General features: G+C 42.3%; 1 protein-coding gene across 33 annotated transcripts in view; it reads right to left on the reverse strand.

Annotated features, from left to right (window-relative positions):
- LOC127453397 (MAP kinase-activating death domain protein-like) overlaps window positions 1-18,067 on the reverse strand; it is a 105,278-nt gene that overhangs the window by 38,601 nt on the left and 48,610 nt on the right. For 17 of the 33 annotated variants that reach the window (XM_051719928.1, XM_051719970.1, XM_051719840.1 and 14 more), the window contains 8 exons: window positions 16,641-16,813; window positions 15,312-15,547; window positions 14,992-15,151; window positions 14,648-14,769; window positions 10,209-10,411; window positions 9,873-10,126; window positions 9,592-9,731; window positions 6,939-7,037 (listed from right to left, as the gene is read on the reverse strand). In XM_051719928.1, coding sequence (XP_051575888.1) covers window positions 6,939-7,037; window positions 9,592-9,731; window positions 9,873-10,126; window positions 10,209-10,411; window positions 14,648-14,769; window positions 14,992-15,151; window positions 15,312-15,547; window positions 16,641-16,813 — 1,387 coding nt within the window. Of the gene's footprint in view, window positions 1-2,598; window positions 2,659-6,938; window positions 7,038-9,591; window positions 9,732-9,872; window positions 10,127-10,208; window positions 10,412-14,647; window positions 14,770-14,991; window positions 15,152-15,311; window positions 15,548-16,640; window positions 16,814-18,067 lie in introns of all 33 variants that reach the window. The other 16 variants (XM_051719803.1, XM_051719936.1, XM_051719821.1 and 13 more) reach the window with 1 other exon arrangement.

The following is an 18,067-nucleotide window of genomic DNA, read 5'->3' on the forward strand; positions in this document are numbered from 1 at the left end:
TTGCCATTCCTGTCCTTCATGTCTCCCTGTAGCACTGTCTTAGGCGTCTCGCAGTACGGACATTGCAATTTATTGCCCTGGCCACATCTGCAGTCCTCATGCCTCCATGCAGCATGCCTAAGACACGTTCACGCAGATGAGCAGGGACCCTGGGCATCTTTCTTTTGGTGTTTTTCAGAGTCAGTAGAAAGGTCTCTTGTGTCCCAAATAACTGTGACCTTAATTTCCTACCGTCTGTAAGCTGTTAGTGTCTTGACGACCGTTCCACAGTTGCATGTTCATTGTTTATGGTTCACTGAACAAGCATGGAAAACATTGTTTAAACCCTTTACAATAAAGATCTGCAAAGTTATTTGGATTTTTACAAAATTATCTTGTGATTTTTTCTTGTGATATTTTGATCACTTCTTTATTTTAATTGCTTTTTCATTTCGTTTGGAGTGCAGAAATTCTAAATGGAATTTAGAAATGTATTTGATTTAAGTTTTTCATTTTTTAAATAAATTAATTGAAAGCAAGAATATTCAATGATCCCTCAGCCCGGGGGTTGCCGATGTAATTGGATATTGCGATATATATATATATATATATATATTGTGAAGGAGGGAACAAAATTAATTTATTCACACACATGATGTATTTTCCTGGACAACTAAATACCCGACCGGTAGAGAATGTACAGATGAAGTATGTTCTTTGCCAGAGAGATGTTGCCCTTCACAACTGTTGTAAAGCCATCTTTCAAAAAGTTGAACAACACACATTTTAACTGCACTTAATTGTTTCCAGTTTCATTTGAAATTTTAGTTAAAATAAATAAAAAATAAAGTTCAAAGTTTGAAATCAAGGTGTCTTGCTTTATTGTGTAGGCTTAACCCTAACCCTGCTTAATGAAAATTACCCCATAGTACCACCTAGCATCCAACCAGCGTTTTTTTTTCTGCAACCAAAGACCAAGACTCTTTTCATCGACTAACATTTGGTCGACTATTAGGGGGCGGCCCTAAAATATACACACACACACACACACACACACGACAGCTTTGCAGATCCTTGGCATTCTAGCTGTCAGTTTGTCCAGATACTCAGGTGACATTTCACCCCACGCTTCCTGTAGCACTTGCCATAGATGTGGCTGTCTTGTCGGGCACTTCTCACGCACCTTACAGTCTAGCTGATCCCACAAAAGCTCAATGGGGTTAAGATCCTTAACACTCTTTTCCAATTATCTGTTGTCCAATGTCTGTTTCTTTGCCCACTCTCTAAAGTGGCTTTTTCTTTGCAATTCTTCCCATAACGCCTGCACCCCTAAGTCTCCTCTTTACTGTTGTACATGAAACTGGTGTTGAGCGGGTAGAATTCAATGAAGCTGTCAGCTGAGGACATGTGAGGCGTCTATTTCTCAAACTAGAGACTCTGATGTACTTATCCTCTTGTTTAGTTGTACATCTGGCCTTCCACATCTCCACACTGTCCCTGTTAGAGCCAGTTGTCCTTTGGCTTTGAAGATTGTAGTGTACACCTTTTTATGAAATCTTCAGTTTTCTTTTTGGCAATTTCAAGCATTGTATAGCCTTCATTCCTCAAAACAATGATTGACTGACGAGTTTCTAGAGAAAGCTGTTTCTTTTTTTTACCATTTTTGACCTAATATTGACCTTAAGACATGCCAGTCTATTGCATACTGTGGCAACTCAAAAACAAACACAAAAGACAATGTTAAGCCTATCTAGATTTTATCAAAAATTACTTTTTTCAAATAGTGATGGTGCTGTTTTTTTACATCAGTAATGTCCTGACTATACTTTGTGATCAGTTGAATGCCACTGAATTAAAGTACCAATTTCCTTCCGAAACAGCACAATCTGTACATTATTCCGAACTTTTGGCCACCAGTGTGTGTGTGTGTGTGTGTGTGTGTGTGTGTGTGTGTATATATATGTGTGTGTGTGTGTGTGTGTGTGTGACTGCTGTTCCTTCGCTTTCCATTCAAATTCATCCATTTCAAAAAACACTTTTACTTAATTTAAAATTGTAGCTTAGCAAAGAAAAAAGGCCCAACTTACATATGTGTACAAAATGCAAATCAAGCTGTAAGGCTTAAGTCTTAAGTAAAAAATTGATAAAGGATCATACATTCAGCCAGGTGTACAAACATTTGACTGGAAGTATATCCATAAGAGTCCAGTAGCACGGCTGAACTTCATTTTTAGGATATTCCATATGCTTCTGCTTTTTTAACCTGCTCCTTCCTGTGCTGCTTATTAGAGCGGACTTCTGATCAGACAAATCCTCTATGCAGTCATATAGAGATCTACAATAGCTCTACAATCCTTTGAGATCACCATTTCTCTCCAAACTCTCCCTCTGATAGAAGACTAATTATTTCCACAACAGGTCCAGTTCATCAACAAAAGACATGATGACTTTTAAGTGAAACACAAATAAAATTGGTTACAATCACAGTGACTGAAATATGACACAATGTGACTATCAAAGGTGGGTAATGAGGAAGCAAAGGTGAAACAGGATGCTGGGAGATGTAGCTGACTGGCTTTGGAGAAGCATGCAGCTTGCGCAGCAAAGGGCAGAACCCACCTTCTCCGCTCCCTGGGCCGATCTCTGTTACAATCTCCATTAGAGAATTTAGCCCAAATACTGGACACAGAAGCCAGAATTAGTACAGGGGGTTAAAGAGAGGACAGAGAACAACACCGGCCCAGACAGAACAAGTCCAAACATCAACCCACAACCACAAACGCCAGACACATGTACATATAAAACAGAGAAAACCAGCAGATCATGGAGTATGAGACAAAAGTGAGAGAGAGAGAGAGAGAGAGAGAGAGAGAGAGAGAGAGAGAGAGAGAGAGAGAGAGAGAGAAAGAAGTAAGGAAAATTTTGTTTAGCATTCAAAACTTCCATTAGCTTAGAACAGCTTGTGGTTCGAGAGGCTTTGATTAACTGTAAATAATGATGGAAGTTTGGCAAACTGGATTTAAGTATATGAAGAACTTCTGTCTGAACTAAACAGATACCTTGGCAACTAGACATTCATCTTAAAAGGTGCACTCATTGTTTTTTCCACTATATAAAAAAAAAAGTGTTAGCCCTAAAGATTAGTACTTTTGAAAAATGTGTAAAATGCAGTTCACAAAGACTTGGAATGGGGTGGGATAGTCCTCATTGTGCCTGAGAATAGGGTATTTTTACAATTGCATCAGTAACTGCCCTTAAAAACAGTTTATTTGAGGTAAACTTGCAGTTAATATATGGTAAATTTCTGGCAGAGGTTTTCAGCTCTTTACTGCAAGTGGTGCACCTGCAGAAAACCTTTGGCAACCACTGACTATTTGCTGCTACTGGCAAACAGGTCTGTGATGAAACTTTGGCGAATATTTGTCCCTAACGGCAAACAGTTTTAGCAAACTTGTGGCGATAATGAACAATTCTAAATTTGCAGACATTTCTTCTAGGTTTTGTCTGTTATGTGTAAAAAGTATAAGAAGTGCTCAAATAACATACAGAATTCAAAGCGCATTCTTTGAAGTTTTTGACTTACACAATTCTGTTTGGATAGTTGTCCATGTATGTACAGTATGTATCATATAAACATTAAAGGAAAACACTATTTTCTTTTCTACCCCAATAATCAGACAATTTTGGTTGCATAAAAAACTGACATGGGTGATAACTATGCCTAGGTTATTTCTACTATGGTATCGGTAAATAAGAAACTGCAACCACACTGATATGTGTCATAACAAAGTCCAAGACCAGTGTCCTACAAAAACAAAACAATTACTCAGTGTATCTTTAAGAGATAGCTTAGGAGGCAACAATTCTTGTATTGAAACTATTCAAAAGTAGGGATGACCCAATACCATTTTTTTGAGAACGAGTACGAGTACCAATACTTTCTTTCTGATACTCGCTGATACAGAGTCAAATACCGATTTTTTTTCTGAACTCCATATCAACAGATTATTTTAATTTTATCATCAAAATGGTGTTTAAATAAATAAATTAATTAAAACTTTAATCAAATGAAAACATAACAATTAACTTTCAACATAATATTGTATTATTTTTTATCAAATGAATTGCTTATATACAGAACCTCACGGCACAATCCTAAATTCAACATTGGAGTTATATTTTGCCAAATAAAGTGCTGCATAACAGAGCATCACAGATGTGAGATATTGCTTAAAAATAATAAAATTACCATTGATTTATTATTATTATTATCATCATTATTAGTAGTAGTAATAGTGAATATTACATAACTTTACAATAGTGATATACATCTGTCATACATTTTTTTTTTATTTAAATTGAGCTTTTATTTCAGTGTTTCTGTGTGATGACGGTAGTTTTCAGTCCGAAAAAGCAGGTCACTACATGACTCAGTGATTATTAAACTGCAAAAGCCTGCTATTATGTCTCTGTAATTATTTATTAATTATGTCCTCATGCTACAAAGTGATTTTTTTTTCGCTGTCATCTGCAACAGAGCGCTCGATGCTCATGACGGTGTTTTCCCTGTATGAGCCAAGGCTTTTCAGCACAACACTGTCTCCATACATTCACTAGTGCTCTGCTCACAGAAGTGTGCTGCATATGCAAAGTAAACTATATATTTATCTCATTAAATTGCAGCTTTTGATGTTAAATAATCTCACTAGGACATAACGTGATTTGAATTTGTGCGCTGATTGTTTACGTAATGACATTCATACGTCAGATGGTATCGGTTTTTGGTATCAGAGCATTTTTACGAGCAAGAGTGTGGTTTCGGACCCGATTCCGACACCAGTATCGGTATTGGGACATCTCTATTCAAAAGTATTTCATTTCAGTTAGATTGTTCAAAGGTAAAGAAAACGGCAACAGCGCATTCTCCAAAATGACACTGTGAGGCATTGCCTGATAAACAGAGATACTCGAGTTGTTCATTTGTGATTCTCTTTGATTTTACACTGAGTGACAGTGAAAAGGGGGCTGTACAATAAGTGAACTGAGCATTGAAAAAATAATTAGCCTACCTTCAACCTGCTATATGGAATTAAGTTTGTTTTTTCCGACCTGATGTCTCCTGCCGTGCTCTTTTGGTTTTCTCCTGTACACAGCTTTACAAGCAGCATACATGTTGCTCTGCTTCAACCAGAGTGGGTGTTTGTGCAAGCTAAAATCCTAAAATACCATTTTATATATTCATTTAACACCTACACCACAACCATCAGAGTTCAAAGACTCCTTTAGCAAGACTTTGGTGGAAATTGCCTTTCAGTTCCAAAGCAGATCAGAACTAGAAATGTATTCAGAGACTGCACGTCTCCCAATGTGGTTTTGTTATCTTCAATTCACCCAGACAGTTCAGTTCAGGTAAAACTGAAATGGATAGATATGGAACAGACCTCAACTCCAACACCAATATAGATGACACACAAATGAAGGGGAAACCTCTTCAAAAACCAGGAGAGATACATCGCACACAGCACAAAAATTTCAAACATCAAAACATTACATTTGTATAAAAAACATTCTACATAGAACGAAAAACTGTTTGGAATTAAACCAACCAAGAGCTGGTTGTTGTTTATTAATAGGTGTGTCATCATTATACTTCATGACTGACAATCATATGAGCACAGAATAGGAACAAGAGGAGAAAAGTTATAGTGGATATATATGAACACAGATATATCCTCTACATCTCAGAGGTTCCAAACTACTGTCCCAGGGGGGATTTTGATATTCCAACTATTAAATAGCACACTTTATCAGCTCAAGATAAGTGCTTTTTAGTCTTATAGCTGGACCAGATTCAGGAGTGCTAGATGAAACATCTAGGACTGGAGTTAGGAACCAAAGTCTGTAAAATCAGGTTAACAGGGCAGATATTTCATCATAGGGCAGGCTACAGATATGAAACATACCAGGACTCACAGGACTGTCATCACCATCATCTGAGCAATGAAAAAAAATCATCCAAAAGCATAAACAAAAGGAAATTAAAGACAAATCACAACAACAATAAGAACAAATGGTTGCTACTCTGGAAAGTGACTGAGCTATGTCAATGCCACCATTTTCCACTGAAAGGGGGGCATGGCACTCTGCACTTGCAAGGCAGCAACACGGGATAAAGCACATTTGTGGGTAGGGGCAAAGAAATCAGGCAACATTCCCACAAACCTTGATCTGTGTCCCCTGTTAAATCAAAATTAAAATATTCTTTAAAATAAACCAAACAAATTAGAAGAAAAAGAAAAAGAGGAACTAGTAAACTAAAGAAGTACTCCCTTTTAGTACCGAATGTTGGAGCCAATCGTAATGCCTGCACTATCCCAACCCTTCTCTCTGCACATGTATTTGCTTTTTTTGCTTTTAGATCATAAACCATTAAACCAGCACTGTCCATTAAACCACTGACATTTTTTCAAAATGTTCCATTTTTCCTAATAACATCAAAACATTATCTAAATATACAGTATATACCTCTGAAAAAGTAGATACATTACTGAATGTACAGTTGAATGCACTTTAAATCAAAGTGTCTTCCATATGCAAAAATATAAATGTACTTATTTGAACCATTTTATGTCTAATTTAGGTAATATAGCAAGGTCAGTCTAACTGCAGTGATTTAAGAATTAGCTTATCAACACTGACTTAACAACAGGAGGAAGAATGTAGTGCACGAGAATGAGAGAGGTAAGCAGAGAGTTAAAAAGAGAAACAGACTGGGAAAGGAAAGATAAAAGGCCCTGTACAGCAGGAAAGGAAGAATGAGAGAGGAAGAGAAGACAGATAAGACAGGACAGAGGAGAGGGCTGGACTTGAGAAATTGATTACAAAAGTGAGTGAGAGGATGAGCAGATGGGTAGATGAGGTGGAAGGCAACCTGGAGAGATCAGAGGGGCTGTGTGTACCTTTGAGGCTGGGGAAGGGAGTGTTCTTCTCTCGTGCCTTATTAGGCAGGGCCAGACTGGAGAGACTGAAACTGGTCCCATGGTTTTTATACAGGTTACCTGCACATACACACCACAAACACACATTTCAGGGATCTAGTACCCCTTTTCCACTAAAATGTTTTTGGTGCTCATGTTGGTGCTCAGGCTGGGGGATCTGCAAATCTGTTTTGAAACTGGCCCTTGTTTTCACTTAAGAGACGAAGGAGTACATAACTGACTATGTTACTACATAACCTTGCATTAAACACACCACATCACGGTCTTTGTTTATGAGTCTTACTCCTAGTTTTGAGAACATATTTTAATGTCTAATGTAAAGTAATTTAATTTAGCGTCTTTATGCCAACACAAGCTTTGACGTAACAGTCAGAATTTATTTAAAATCCTGAGCGATGGCCTAATGGTCAGTGTGACTCTCAGACATATTGAGCTTCATGCTCATGGGAGACCTGGGTTCAAGTCTGGTCTGGGTTATGTTCCCATCCCTGTCATTTTCCTATTTATTCCCCTCTCTTTTTATTTCAATATAACAAGAAGGGCTGTGAACTGATTATAAGTTTGTAACTAATTAACTGCACTGATTTGTGATTAATCGCTATTAATCATGGTACATGGTAAATTTTTTTTATTTTCTCCCCAATCTGGAATGCCCAATTCCCAATGCGTATGTGGTGAAGTAGTGTCTCACCTCAATCCGGGTGGCGGAAGATGAATCTCAGTTGCCTCCGCATCTGAGACCGTCAAACTGTGCATTTTATCACGTGGCTTGTTGAGTGCATTACCGCAGAGACTTGTTGAGTGCATTACCGCAGAGTGCGTGTGGAGGCTTCACGCTATTCTCTGTGGCATCCATTCACAACTCACCATGCGCCCCACCAAGAGCGAACCATATTATAGCGACCACGAGGAGACTACCCCATGTGACTCTACCCTCCCCAGCAACCGGGCCAATTTGGTTGCTTAGGAGACCTGGCTGGAGTCACTCAGCACTCCCTAGATTCGAACTTGCGACTCCAGGTGTGGTAGTCAGCATCTTTACTCACTGAGCTACCCAGGCCCCCCTGGTACATGGTACATTAAATGTTTATTTACTTTATACTTTGTCTCAAAGAACTTGAAAGTAATTGGTAAGTCATTATTTATTTTAATTATTTAAATATGTACATGTTAAAATGTTCAGATTGTTGCGGATAGACATAGACACATTATTACAGTATAAACCTTTGATACAAGTATATGTATACATGCCATAAAATCTGTGGACATGCTGTAATTAAAAGTTGGGCAAAATCTACTGCCGTTTTCTAGTGGACTTTTATAATAATAGGATCAAATGCGCAGATTCAATTTATATCAAGCTTTAAATGGCAATATAAACTTAAGCGTACATTACCAATACATTATTAGACACTTTACTTACAGATACAAACCAAACTGAATGCCAAAGTTTAATTAGCTGAAGTTTAAAATCTCAAAACTACTATTTTCACTAGCTGCCATTCAGTTTCTATAGTGCCCATGTTGGGTTTTACTTTTGAACCTAGTACAGATGACAGTGAGCGAGCGTTTTTGGGCGATGCGAGAGATACACGTTGGGTCTCTCGGGAGCAGTTTTGCTTTTGACCCTAGTTCAAATGACAGTGAGTGACTGTTTTTGGGGAATGCGAAGAGATACAGGCAAGCTGCCTTATCTCTCCCACACCTGGCTTACCACTTGCGGGTGAAGCCTCTATTCTCTGTACAGTAAATCCGCTCCTGTGTTTATTATGCCCGGGACATGCGTTGCTAAGCATGCACTGCTCCAGACTTCAGTTTCTGAGCTAGAATGTGCAGTCACACGTGTACATCCTGGAAATTTAGATATGCCAATTTAACCACAGGAAGTGGAGGAAAACATAAGTGAAGTTTCAGGAAGTGAAAAAAAAAAAAAAAACGGATACTGCATTATTTGTGTTCTTTTTTTAACGCGTTAAACAGTCAATAATTATTCGCCGAAATTAACGTGTTAAATGCCCAAGCCCTAATAATAAGTTAAATGTAGTTATTTAAATATTTAACAAATTCAGGAAAAAAATAATAATAAAAAACAGGTATTAAGAGCCAGTGTAGAGCTAAACTGCATTTTTTAAGGTGGTAATGTGCAGAGTGCTTTTAGATTAGGCACCGGCTCTGGCACCAGCACCCTGTCGGTGGAAAAGGGGTGTAGGTGAAATAAGCATTTGTATTTCCTTAATGATAACTGCACATCTCTCGCTTAATTAAACATGCAATGTGATGAGTTCGTGTGACAAATGCAGTGAGGTTATGTGATCAAAAATGTAGCATATCACTGTTTTGAAACATTATTATACAAAGGTTTGTGTGTATTTTCACATTCTTTAGGAAAATCTTTCTAAAAATCAATAAAAACAAAAAGATCCTGATATTACAGCAGATTTAACATAAGAAGAGAGTGAGATGAAGAACAAGTCACAAAATCACAATTATTTGTGGACTAAGTACAGCATTCATTCATGTTCATTTATGTTTTTTTTATTTCTATGTCAAATTTTGCAACCCCAGCATGAGCTACTAAGAAATTAATAGAGGTAATGTTAATCCGGCCACTCACTGGCGAAGGACATGAGTCCCCCGAAGCCATCGTTGCTGTTGTTGGAAATGGTGGAGTTTGGAGAGCTATTTTTGGAATCTCCCTCACCATCAGATTCACCCGGAAGCTTCAGACTGCTGGGTCTCAGCGGCCGAGATGGCCTAAACACATCAAGGGTATAGAGAGAGGATACTGAGTGCTTGTGTGTGCATTTGTTTGTTTCAGATGAGATATATATTCTGGTTGTCTGTGTTTGTGTAGGACTATATGCAAGTATTGACTGAAGAGAGTTGAATACATACTTGTTGCCATTGAGATTCTGGTTGAAGTGTGGTGTGTAACTCTCTTCCTGTTCTTCTGCTTCTACATCGTCCTCTGAAGGGAAGCCATACTGGGGCTCAAAATAGGGGTTATCATACTGTCGTTTCTTATTGGCTGAGTCCACAGGGTCTGGCTCAGGGGCGGGTCTTGTGAAAGGTGAAGCGCCCAATACTGGAGCTGAGTTCTGGAGAGCCACACTTGCAGACACCTCCACCTCAATAGGTTGCTTCTGCTCCTGCATAAAGTAAAACATACTTTAAGTGTCACAAACAAAGGGTTTGCTCAAGATTCAGATAACACATTGGGCGAGCACTGACATGGTTGATTCCCTGTATGACAGTACTGGGACTGGAACTGGCCGTGGTGCTGGAGCTGGAGCGGAGCGGCTGGCTTTCTGTGGCCTCTGAAGGGCCCTCTGGCTCTGGGTCATGTTCCCCACTCTCTCCCTTATACTCCTGGAAGTCATGGATCTCTACCTCATTAGCATCCCCCAGTGCAGCATGGGTCAGAGGGTCAAGATCTACAGAGAGAGAGACAGAGAGAGAGAAAGAAAACGTCCTGGATACTTTCGTAACCTCCATTCCCTGATGGAGGGAACGAGAAGATGTGTCGATGTAGTGACACTAGGGGTCACTCTTGGGATCCCCAAACACCTCTGCTTTTTGAAAAAAGGCCAATGGGAATTGGCGAGTGGAATTTGCATGCCACTCCCCCGGACATACGGGTATAAAAGGAGCTGGTATGCAACCACCCATTCAGGTTTTGTGCTGAGGAGCCGAGACAAGGTCCCGGCCATTTCAGCGGGTAGTTCAGTGTTGTGGCAAGAGGGACACAACATCTTGTTCCCTCCATCAGGGAACAGATGTTACACCAGGATGTTCCCTATCTGTCACTCACTCGACGTTGTGTCGATGTAGTGACACTAGGGGTCCCTATACAAAATGCCACAACTAGCTGAACTGTGTTACATGGACTGGCGGTGCAAGACGGGCAGACTGCTGTGTGCCTCGTAGCCAGTGCACCAGGCTGTCACGTAACCTCCCCCAACACTCTTATGAGCGTCGAACGGTCCATTGGGAAAGAGTCGACTACCCAACAAATAGGGACAAGCTAGCCTCTTATCCTCTATTTGTTTACCGACTGGGGGCTGTAAATGTCTAAGTCAGGGGGGTGTCACTCCCAAGGGGAAGACACCGCGGAGACCACACCCTGCCCATGAAAAATGGGGGGGGGGGGGTATTTTGAATGGAAATATGTCACATGGTCTTACTGAGTCTTGTCAGAAGTATGTCATGTGGAGAAGTCCCATGGTAGGTCCTACCCGAGGGGGGAGGAGTTTCTACAAACATGGTGACCGGGGCAGAGGGGCCTCTGCCCAAGGTAGATGCAGTTTACCGACAGGGAAACGATTTAGCAGAAGATATCACATGGGGTCATCTACGGGGAACCACCACATGTGGAGCACCTACCTCAGTACAGGGCCTAATTAGCACATGTACTGGGCCGGCAGCGAGTTTCTCCGCAAACTCTTCTGCCACAGGGCTAAGGAGGAAAGTCATCCAGGGATCACAACTTGTGAACATGACTGGGAGTCAAAAGCGCATGTCTTCACCTCATGGGAGGGTAAAGGCACTATGCGCAAGTGGTACACCTGGGGCACTGTCCCGGAATTTACCTGTTCGGACCTGACAACACACGGGACGAAACCAGCTCAACCCAGAGATTATAGAACCTCGCAAAGGTGTTGAGTGTTGCCCAGCCCGCTGCTCTGCAGATGTCTGCCAAAGAGGCGCCACTGGTCAGGGTCCAGGAGGCTGCTACACTCCTAGTAGAGTGGGCTTGTAGCCCCAGGGGGGTGGCACATCCTGGGCGTGATATGCCATCACGACCCAGTGGGCGATCATCTGTTTGGAGACAGCGCTTCCTTTCCGCTGTCCACCAAAGCAGACAAAGAGCTACTCGGAGCTTCTAAAGCTCTGCGTGCGATCCAAATAGATGCGTAAAGCACACACCGGACACAGCAACGCCAAGGTTGGGTCTCCCTCCTACTGGGGCAGCGCTTGCAGGTTCACTATCTGATCCCTAAACGGGGTCGTGGGAACCTTGGGCACATAGCCCGGTCAGGTTCTCAGGATCACGTGAGAGTAACCCGGACCAAACTCCAGGCATGATTCACTGACAGAGAACGCCTGCAGGTCCCCTACCCTCTTGATGGAAATGAGTGCAGTCAGGAGGGCAGTCTTCAAAGAGAGTGCCTTAAGCTCAACTGACTCCAGAGGCTCAAAGGGAGCACCCCGTAGACCCCGAAGGACTACAGAGAGGTCCCACGAGGGCATGAGGCACGGTCTGGAGGGATTCAACCTTCTAGCGCGGAACCTGATGATCAAGTCGTGCTTCCCCAAATACTTACCATCCACTGCCTCATGATGTGCCGAAATGGCGGCTACATACACCGTAAAGGTGGAGGGGGACAGCCGCCCCTCCAGCCTCTCCTGCAGGAAGGAAAGCACCGATCCGACTGCGCATCCCTGGGTGTCTTTGCATCGGGAAGAACACCACCTAGTGAACAGATGGCACTTCAAGGCATACAGGTGCCTCGTAGAGGGAGCCCTAGCCTGAGTGATCATGTCTACCACCGCGGGTGGTAGGCCACTTAGGTCTTCCACGTCCCGGCCCTTGAAAGCAAACAGCAGGAAGGGTCTGTGTCAAGGTATGACCGAGACGTGGAAGTACGCATCCTTCAGGTCTACCGCCGTGAACCAATCTTGATGCCGGACGCTCACTAAAATGCATTTTTGCGTCAGCATCTTGAACCGAGTCTGTGCAAGGCCCAGTTCAGTACTCGCAGGTCCAAGATTGGCCGCAACCCACTGCCTTTCTTCGGTACGATGAAGTAGGGGCTGTAAAACCCCTTCTTCATCTTGGCTGGAGGGACAGGCTCTATCGCACCCTTCCATAGAAGGGTAGCGATCTCCGCACGCAAGGTAGTGGCGTACTCACCCTTCACCGGGGTGAAGCGGAAGCCTGGTGAACTGGCATCTGCTTCCTGCAGTGGGCTCCATGCTGGGGCCGGGACACAGGGGCAGGCTGCGGCGGAGCCGGTGCTGTTGCTGCAGGAGGATGCCCTTGGCGACGAGCAGACAGGGTGCGGGGTCTTGAGCCGTGCCGGGGCAGGATGTGTTGAATGGCCTCCGTCTGCTGCTTCACTGCCAAGAACTGCTGGGCAAAGTCCTCGACGGTGTCGCCGAACAGGCCAACCTGGGAGATGGGGGTATCAAGGAACTGTGCCTTGTCAGCCTCTCTCATGTCGACCAGGTTGAGCCAAAGGTGGCGTTCCTGGACCACCAGGGTGGACAACGCCTGCCTACAGGCCCTGGACGGGAGCTTCGGGCGCCCGTGCCAGGTGGTGGTGCTCTGCAGGCACAAGTGCACCGCGAGCGTCTTATCCACCTGGGGATCACCGAATACCCCTTGGCCACCCCACCATCGAGGGTAGTGAGAGCTGGGTAGCTGAAAGATCGGTACCGGGTAGTAAAAGGTGCCCCCAATGATCTTGTCAGCTCCTCATGCACTTCCAGGAAGAAAGGGACCGGGGCGGGGCACGGCCGTGAGTGGCGCTCTGGGCTCAGGAACCAATCATCGAGCCGTGGGGGTTCAGGGGAGAGAGGAGAGTTCCACTCCTGAGACTGGGCGACCACATCCGAAGGGGGAAGCCCAGCCGAAGCCTCTGCATCAGAGTGGACAAGCCCACTCTCTGATGCTGCACTCTATAGCTCATCCTCTTCCCGGGCCCAGAATAAGACGTTGAACTGCCCTGAGATGAGCCGGCGGCCTCATCCGAGAGCCCGACCGGGGCAAGCGAGCGTGCTGAGGAATGGGAGGTCCGTGGGGGGTTACCCGTCGGAGGTGGTCCCACTGGAGTCCCCAAATCGCCCCCAGTGCTAACCGACGCGGCCTCATACCCGCAGGTAGAAGGACCGAGGCGGGGAGCCGCTGGGGTGGCTTGCTTTCTTACGAAGGCAAGCCGCGACCACAACGTTGCCATGGTCATGTTCTCGCAATGAGGACAAGACCCATCCACGAATGAAGTCTCTGTGTGGGCAGCGCCCAGACACGTAAGACAGCGATCGTGGCCGTCAGAAGCAGAGAGATAACGACCACAACCAGGAATAACACACAAGCGGAAAGGCATCTTTAAAAAGACATCCATGTGTGCCGCTCTTTTAGAAGTGAAAATATACTCTTTCTTAGAATATTCTCTTTTTTGTTTGTTGTTCTGCCAAAGTGCCCAGGGGCGTTCTCTGCACTCCACGGGTGCAGAGGGGGAGAAGCCGCTGAAATGTGCCGTAAATCCAGCAGATGAGGTGAATGAACTTGGCGGATGAATTCAGCTCACTGAATAGAACCAATCGGCTCCGAAGAGAAAATCTGAATGAGTGGTTGCATACCAGCTCCTTTTATACCCGTATGTCCGGGGGAGTGGCATGCAAATTCCACTCGCCAATTCCCATTGTGTTTGAGGTGTTTGGGGCTCCCAAGTGTGACCCCTAGTGTCACTACATCGACACAACATCGAGTGAGTGACAGATAGGGAACATGGCAACAATTAGGAAGCTCACATCATAATTCAAACTTCTCAAAAGTCTGAGTTTAATATAGATTTATTCTGTAGATCTATGGAGTGATTAATAAGGTAGTGAGAGTGGTAGTTTTGAATCTATGGCTAGAATAAGGGATTAAAAATGGATATGCTAACTTGGCGTGTCGCCCTGTATGTCTCCTTTGATCATCTCATTCACAAAGTCTCCAAGAGACGAGTAGGAAGAACTGGAGTCATCACATGCTTCACTGTCTCTGTCACTGTCACTGCCACTGCCACTGAAACAAACAGATACCAACAAAAGAAAATAAACACTTGTAAACACAAGTGAAAACTTTGGCAGATTTGTAGCATTATATACCCAAGAACTTTGAGTATTGCAAAACCTGAATTTTACATGAGAAAGGCATTTGTGAATGTGTTTGCATGAGTGTGTGTATAAAGGTCTATATTTTTAGTGAACACTGCATGTGTGTTGGTTTGTGTGTGGCATGTTTAACCTGTCATCTGTAGGGTCTGAATCGTTGGTCTCATCCTGCAGTGGCCCACTCAATGCCTCCGCCAGTTGAGAGTTTCCATCATACACACGGTAAAATACTGTCTGTAACTGGTGTGCATACCACTTAGGCTTATCGCCTATCAGAGAGGGGTCGTACACATCTGACACACACAAACACACAGCATATTTACTAACCACCACACACACAAAATGACGGTTCCGGCAAGAGAAACACACACTGAAAGGTCTTTATGGTGAAACTTTATGTATAGACGTGTTAAGATGAGGTATGAAGTTTATCAGTGTGTGCATCTCTCTCACTGTTATGTATCCTTTGGAAAGCCAAGTTGGTGGGGTTGAGAGCCCACTCTCCATAGTACTCCACTGCCTGGGTGTGTGAGAGCTTTTCTGTGAATCCATTTCGGCGTGGCCGAGAAGCCAGAAAAGACGTAGCCTGGAACGCAACCACGGGCCGGGGGAAGAGACGCAGAGTGCGTGTGTGCATCTGGAACCCTTGCAGCACATTTGGAGAGTTGAAGAACCTCACCATCGCTACTCTAATTACAATCAAAAATAAACAACACATTTTAAAAATAAATATCAAGTATTTTATGGGGCATTTGAAAAGTGAAGTGTGTAATTTCTCCTTGAACTTTTTTATCTTAAAAATCCATAGACTTCAGATTCTAAGTGTTAATAACTCAAACGGTTGAGTACAAAACAGAAGCTAGGTGGAATACTATTTAAGTGGTGTTATTGTATGATCTAAATTTAGGTAAATTAATTTACAATTATAAGTAGAAACAACAATATTTAAATTGCCAATCGGAGTATAGTCTACTTGCATCTAGTTACATTAACTTAAATAGTTAAGTTCATTCTATATGAACACCAAGTTAAGTTAACTTAATTACAAAAGTTTTGGAGAAGCCATTACTCAATTCAATTGAGGGAATGAGTTTACTCAATGAATTGAGTAGTCAACTTATTAGGGTTTTCAGTGCAGTGTTCATACTTTTTTGGGAAAATGGATTACTTTTAGGTGTCTCTGCATATTAAGCTGTGATAAGTAGGAATGCAAACACATGAGAGGTGATCGAGGTGAGAAAGTCATAGCAGGTGTTTTAGTTGTATATTTTCAGTTGATTTGTTCATTGTATTTAAAACTTTTGTTGTATTTAAAGCTTTTTAAAATTTTATCAAACAATTTGTGCAAACTATCTTCAGAAAATATGATTTTAGCTGAAAGGTGAGTAGTTTGCATCCCTGGATAGGAGAAAGGACACACTTTAACTTTAAGAAAATATTTACAAAGTGAGATTGGAATAAATTTAAATAATAAATAACAAACTCTTCTTTGGACTTGATTTAAATATTTAGATTTTGGTCATTCTTAAAAAAAAATACTGTGATGATTTCACATGGTAATTCCAAGGAACTTTGATTTGTACCATGGTACCAAGGGATCCATATTCATATACAATGGTATATACATGGTAATCTAAGGTAATTCAAAGAATTATATGGTAATACCATGGTACTTTTTGTGAGTGCGCTGTCTTTGCATATCAAAGATATTAGTGTAGCAACTCTAAAGATTTACCAGCTGTTCACCCTCATCTCAAAGAAGGTACAGAAATAGGTGTATACCTTGTGGCTACATCCACAGAGTCTACATCATTGCCGTAGATGAGTGGATTGAACTCAGTGGAGGAGGGGGAGGCTTTGTCACGGCCAGGTGGCAACAGAGGGAGCTCCTGTCCCTCTTGAAATTTCTCCAGGTTCAGAATGGGCTGAGTGTTCAGACTCATGCTTGCCAGAGCCTTGACAGAGAAGCAGATGACATAGAGAAAAAGAGATAGGTGGAAGAGGGAGATGGACACCAGAGAGATACAATAAACAAATATAGCTGCCAGCAGCAATTAATGGGGTTCAAGCCTTTAAGGTAATTTAAGTACATATTTAACAGAAATTAAGTGTTAATTAGACAGTCTGTTAGCAATTAATTTTTTTTTAAAGTGCCTTAGTTTTCAGAAACATCAGGTTAAAACTTTCTTTGATAATTATTGAGATTGGGACGTACGTTTTGGCATACATAGTTTGACGCTAAATAAAAAGTTCGAAATTCCTTTAACAACTTTTCATATTGGGAATCTTTCTGCACTGGTTTGGTTCCAATCAGGTGAACGGCCTTTGTTTCTAGCCCTTACGGTTCAAGACTTATGGCCCAAAAATGTGATCTTTATTGTTTTGTTCACTATAGCGCCACCTATGGGCCAATTCCATGCGTATGGATAGCTAACCGGAGTATTACCATCCCTGAAAGTTTTAAGTCTCTAGGCCTTACAGTTTGGTCAGCACAATCAGTTTTAGGGCAGAATAATAATAATAATAACAATAATAATAATAAAACCCCCTAATAATAATAATAATAATAACTGAACCCATAATAATCCTTACAAATACAATAGGGTTTCTAGCACTTTGCGCTTGAACCCCTAATAATCCTTACAATTACAATAGGGTATCAGCCCTTCGGGCTTGAACCCCTAATGAATCCTGACATTACAGAGAAGACCAAAATAAGAGCACTATCACCTCAGGCAATCATGTCTCACATTATAGACGTTCGGTCTGATCAGGACTCGGTCTGATCAATGTCTATAAACCTACTGAATAGCAAAGATGAAACCAAAGTCATTGTCTCTGCTGGCAGTAAGATGGCTTACAATTATATTAAATTAACGTTACACAAATTTTACACAGGTGTAATAGTTTAAAGACAGCTATTGCCTGAAACAACAGTGCTGCATCGAGGATTTCAATAAGTGTTAGAAGGGAAGGGTGCGGTCATCACAGAGCCATTAACAAAGCACACTGAAAATTCTGCCATTGCTCACTTAATGCCTCTCAGCTGGCATTCAGACAGACCCTGCACTTGCCACACCATTTGGGCAGCACACTATCAAACCAATAACATAATCTGCTCAGTGTTCTTAGATGATTTTTGCTTTGGGTTAATGAGCATTATGTAAGTGAGAAGTTGCATTCAAACATGCTCAAGCCAAACATAGTGC

Source organism: Myxocyprinus asiaticus, chromosome 2 (assembly GCF_019703515.2).
Source record: "Myxocyprinus asiaticus isolate MX2 ecotype Aquarium Trade chromosome 2, UBuf_Myxa_2, whole genome shotgun sequence".
Taxonomy (NCBI): Eukaryota; Metazoa; Chordata; class Actinopteri; order Cypriniformes; family Catostomidae; genus Myxocyprinus; species Myxocyprinus asiaticus.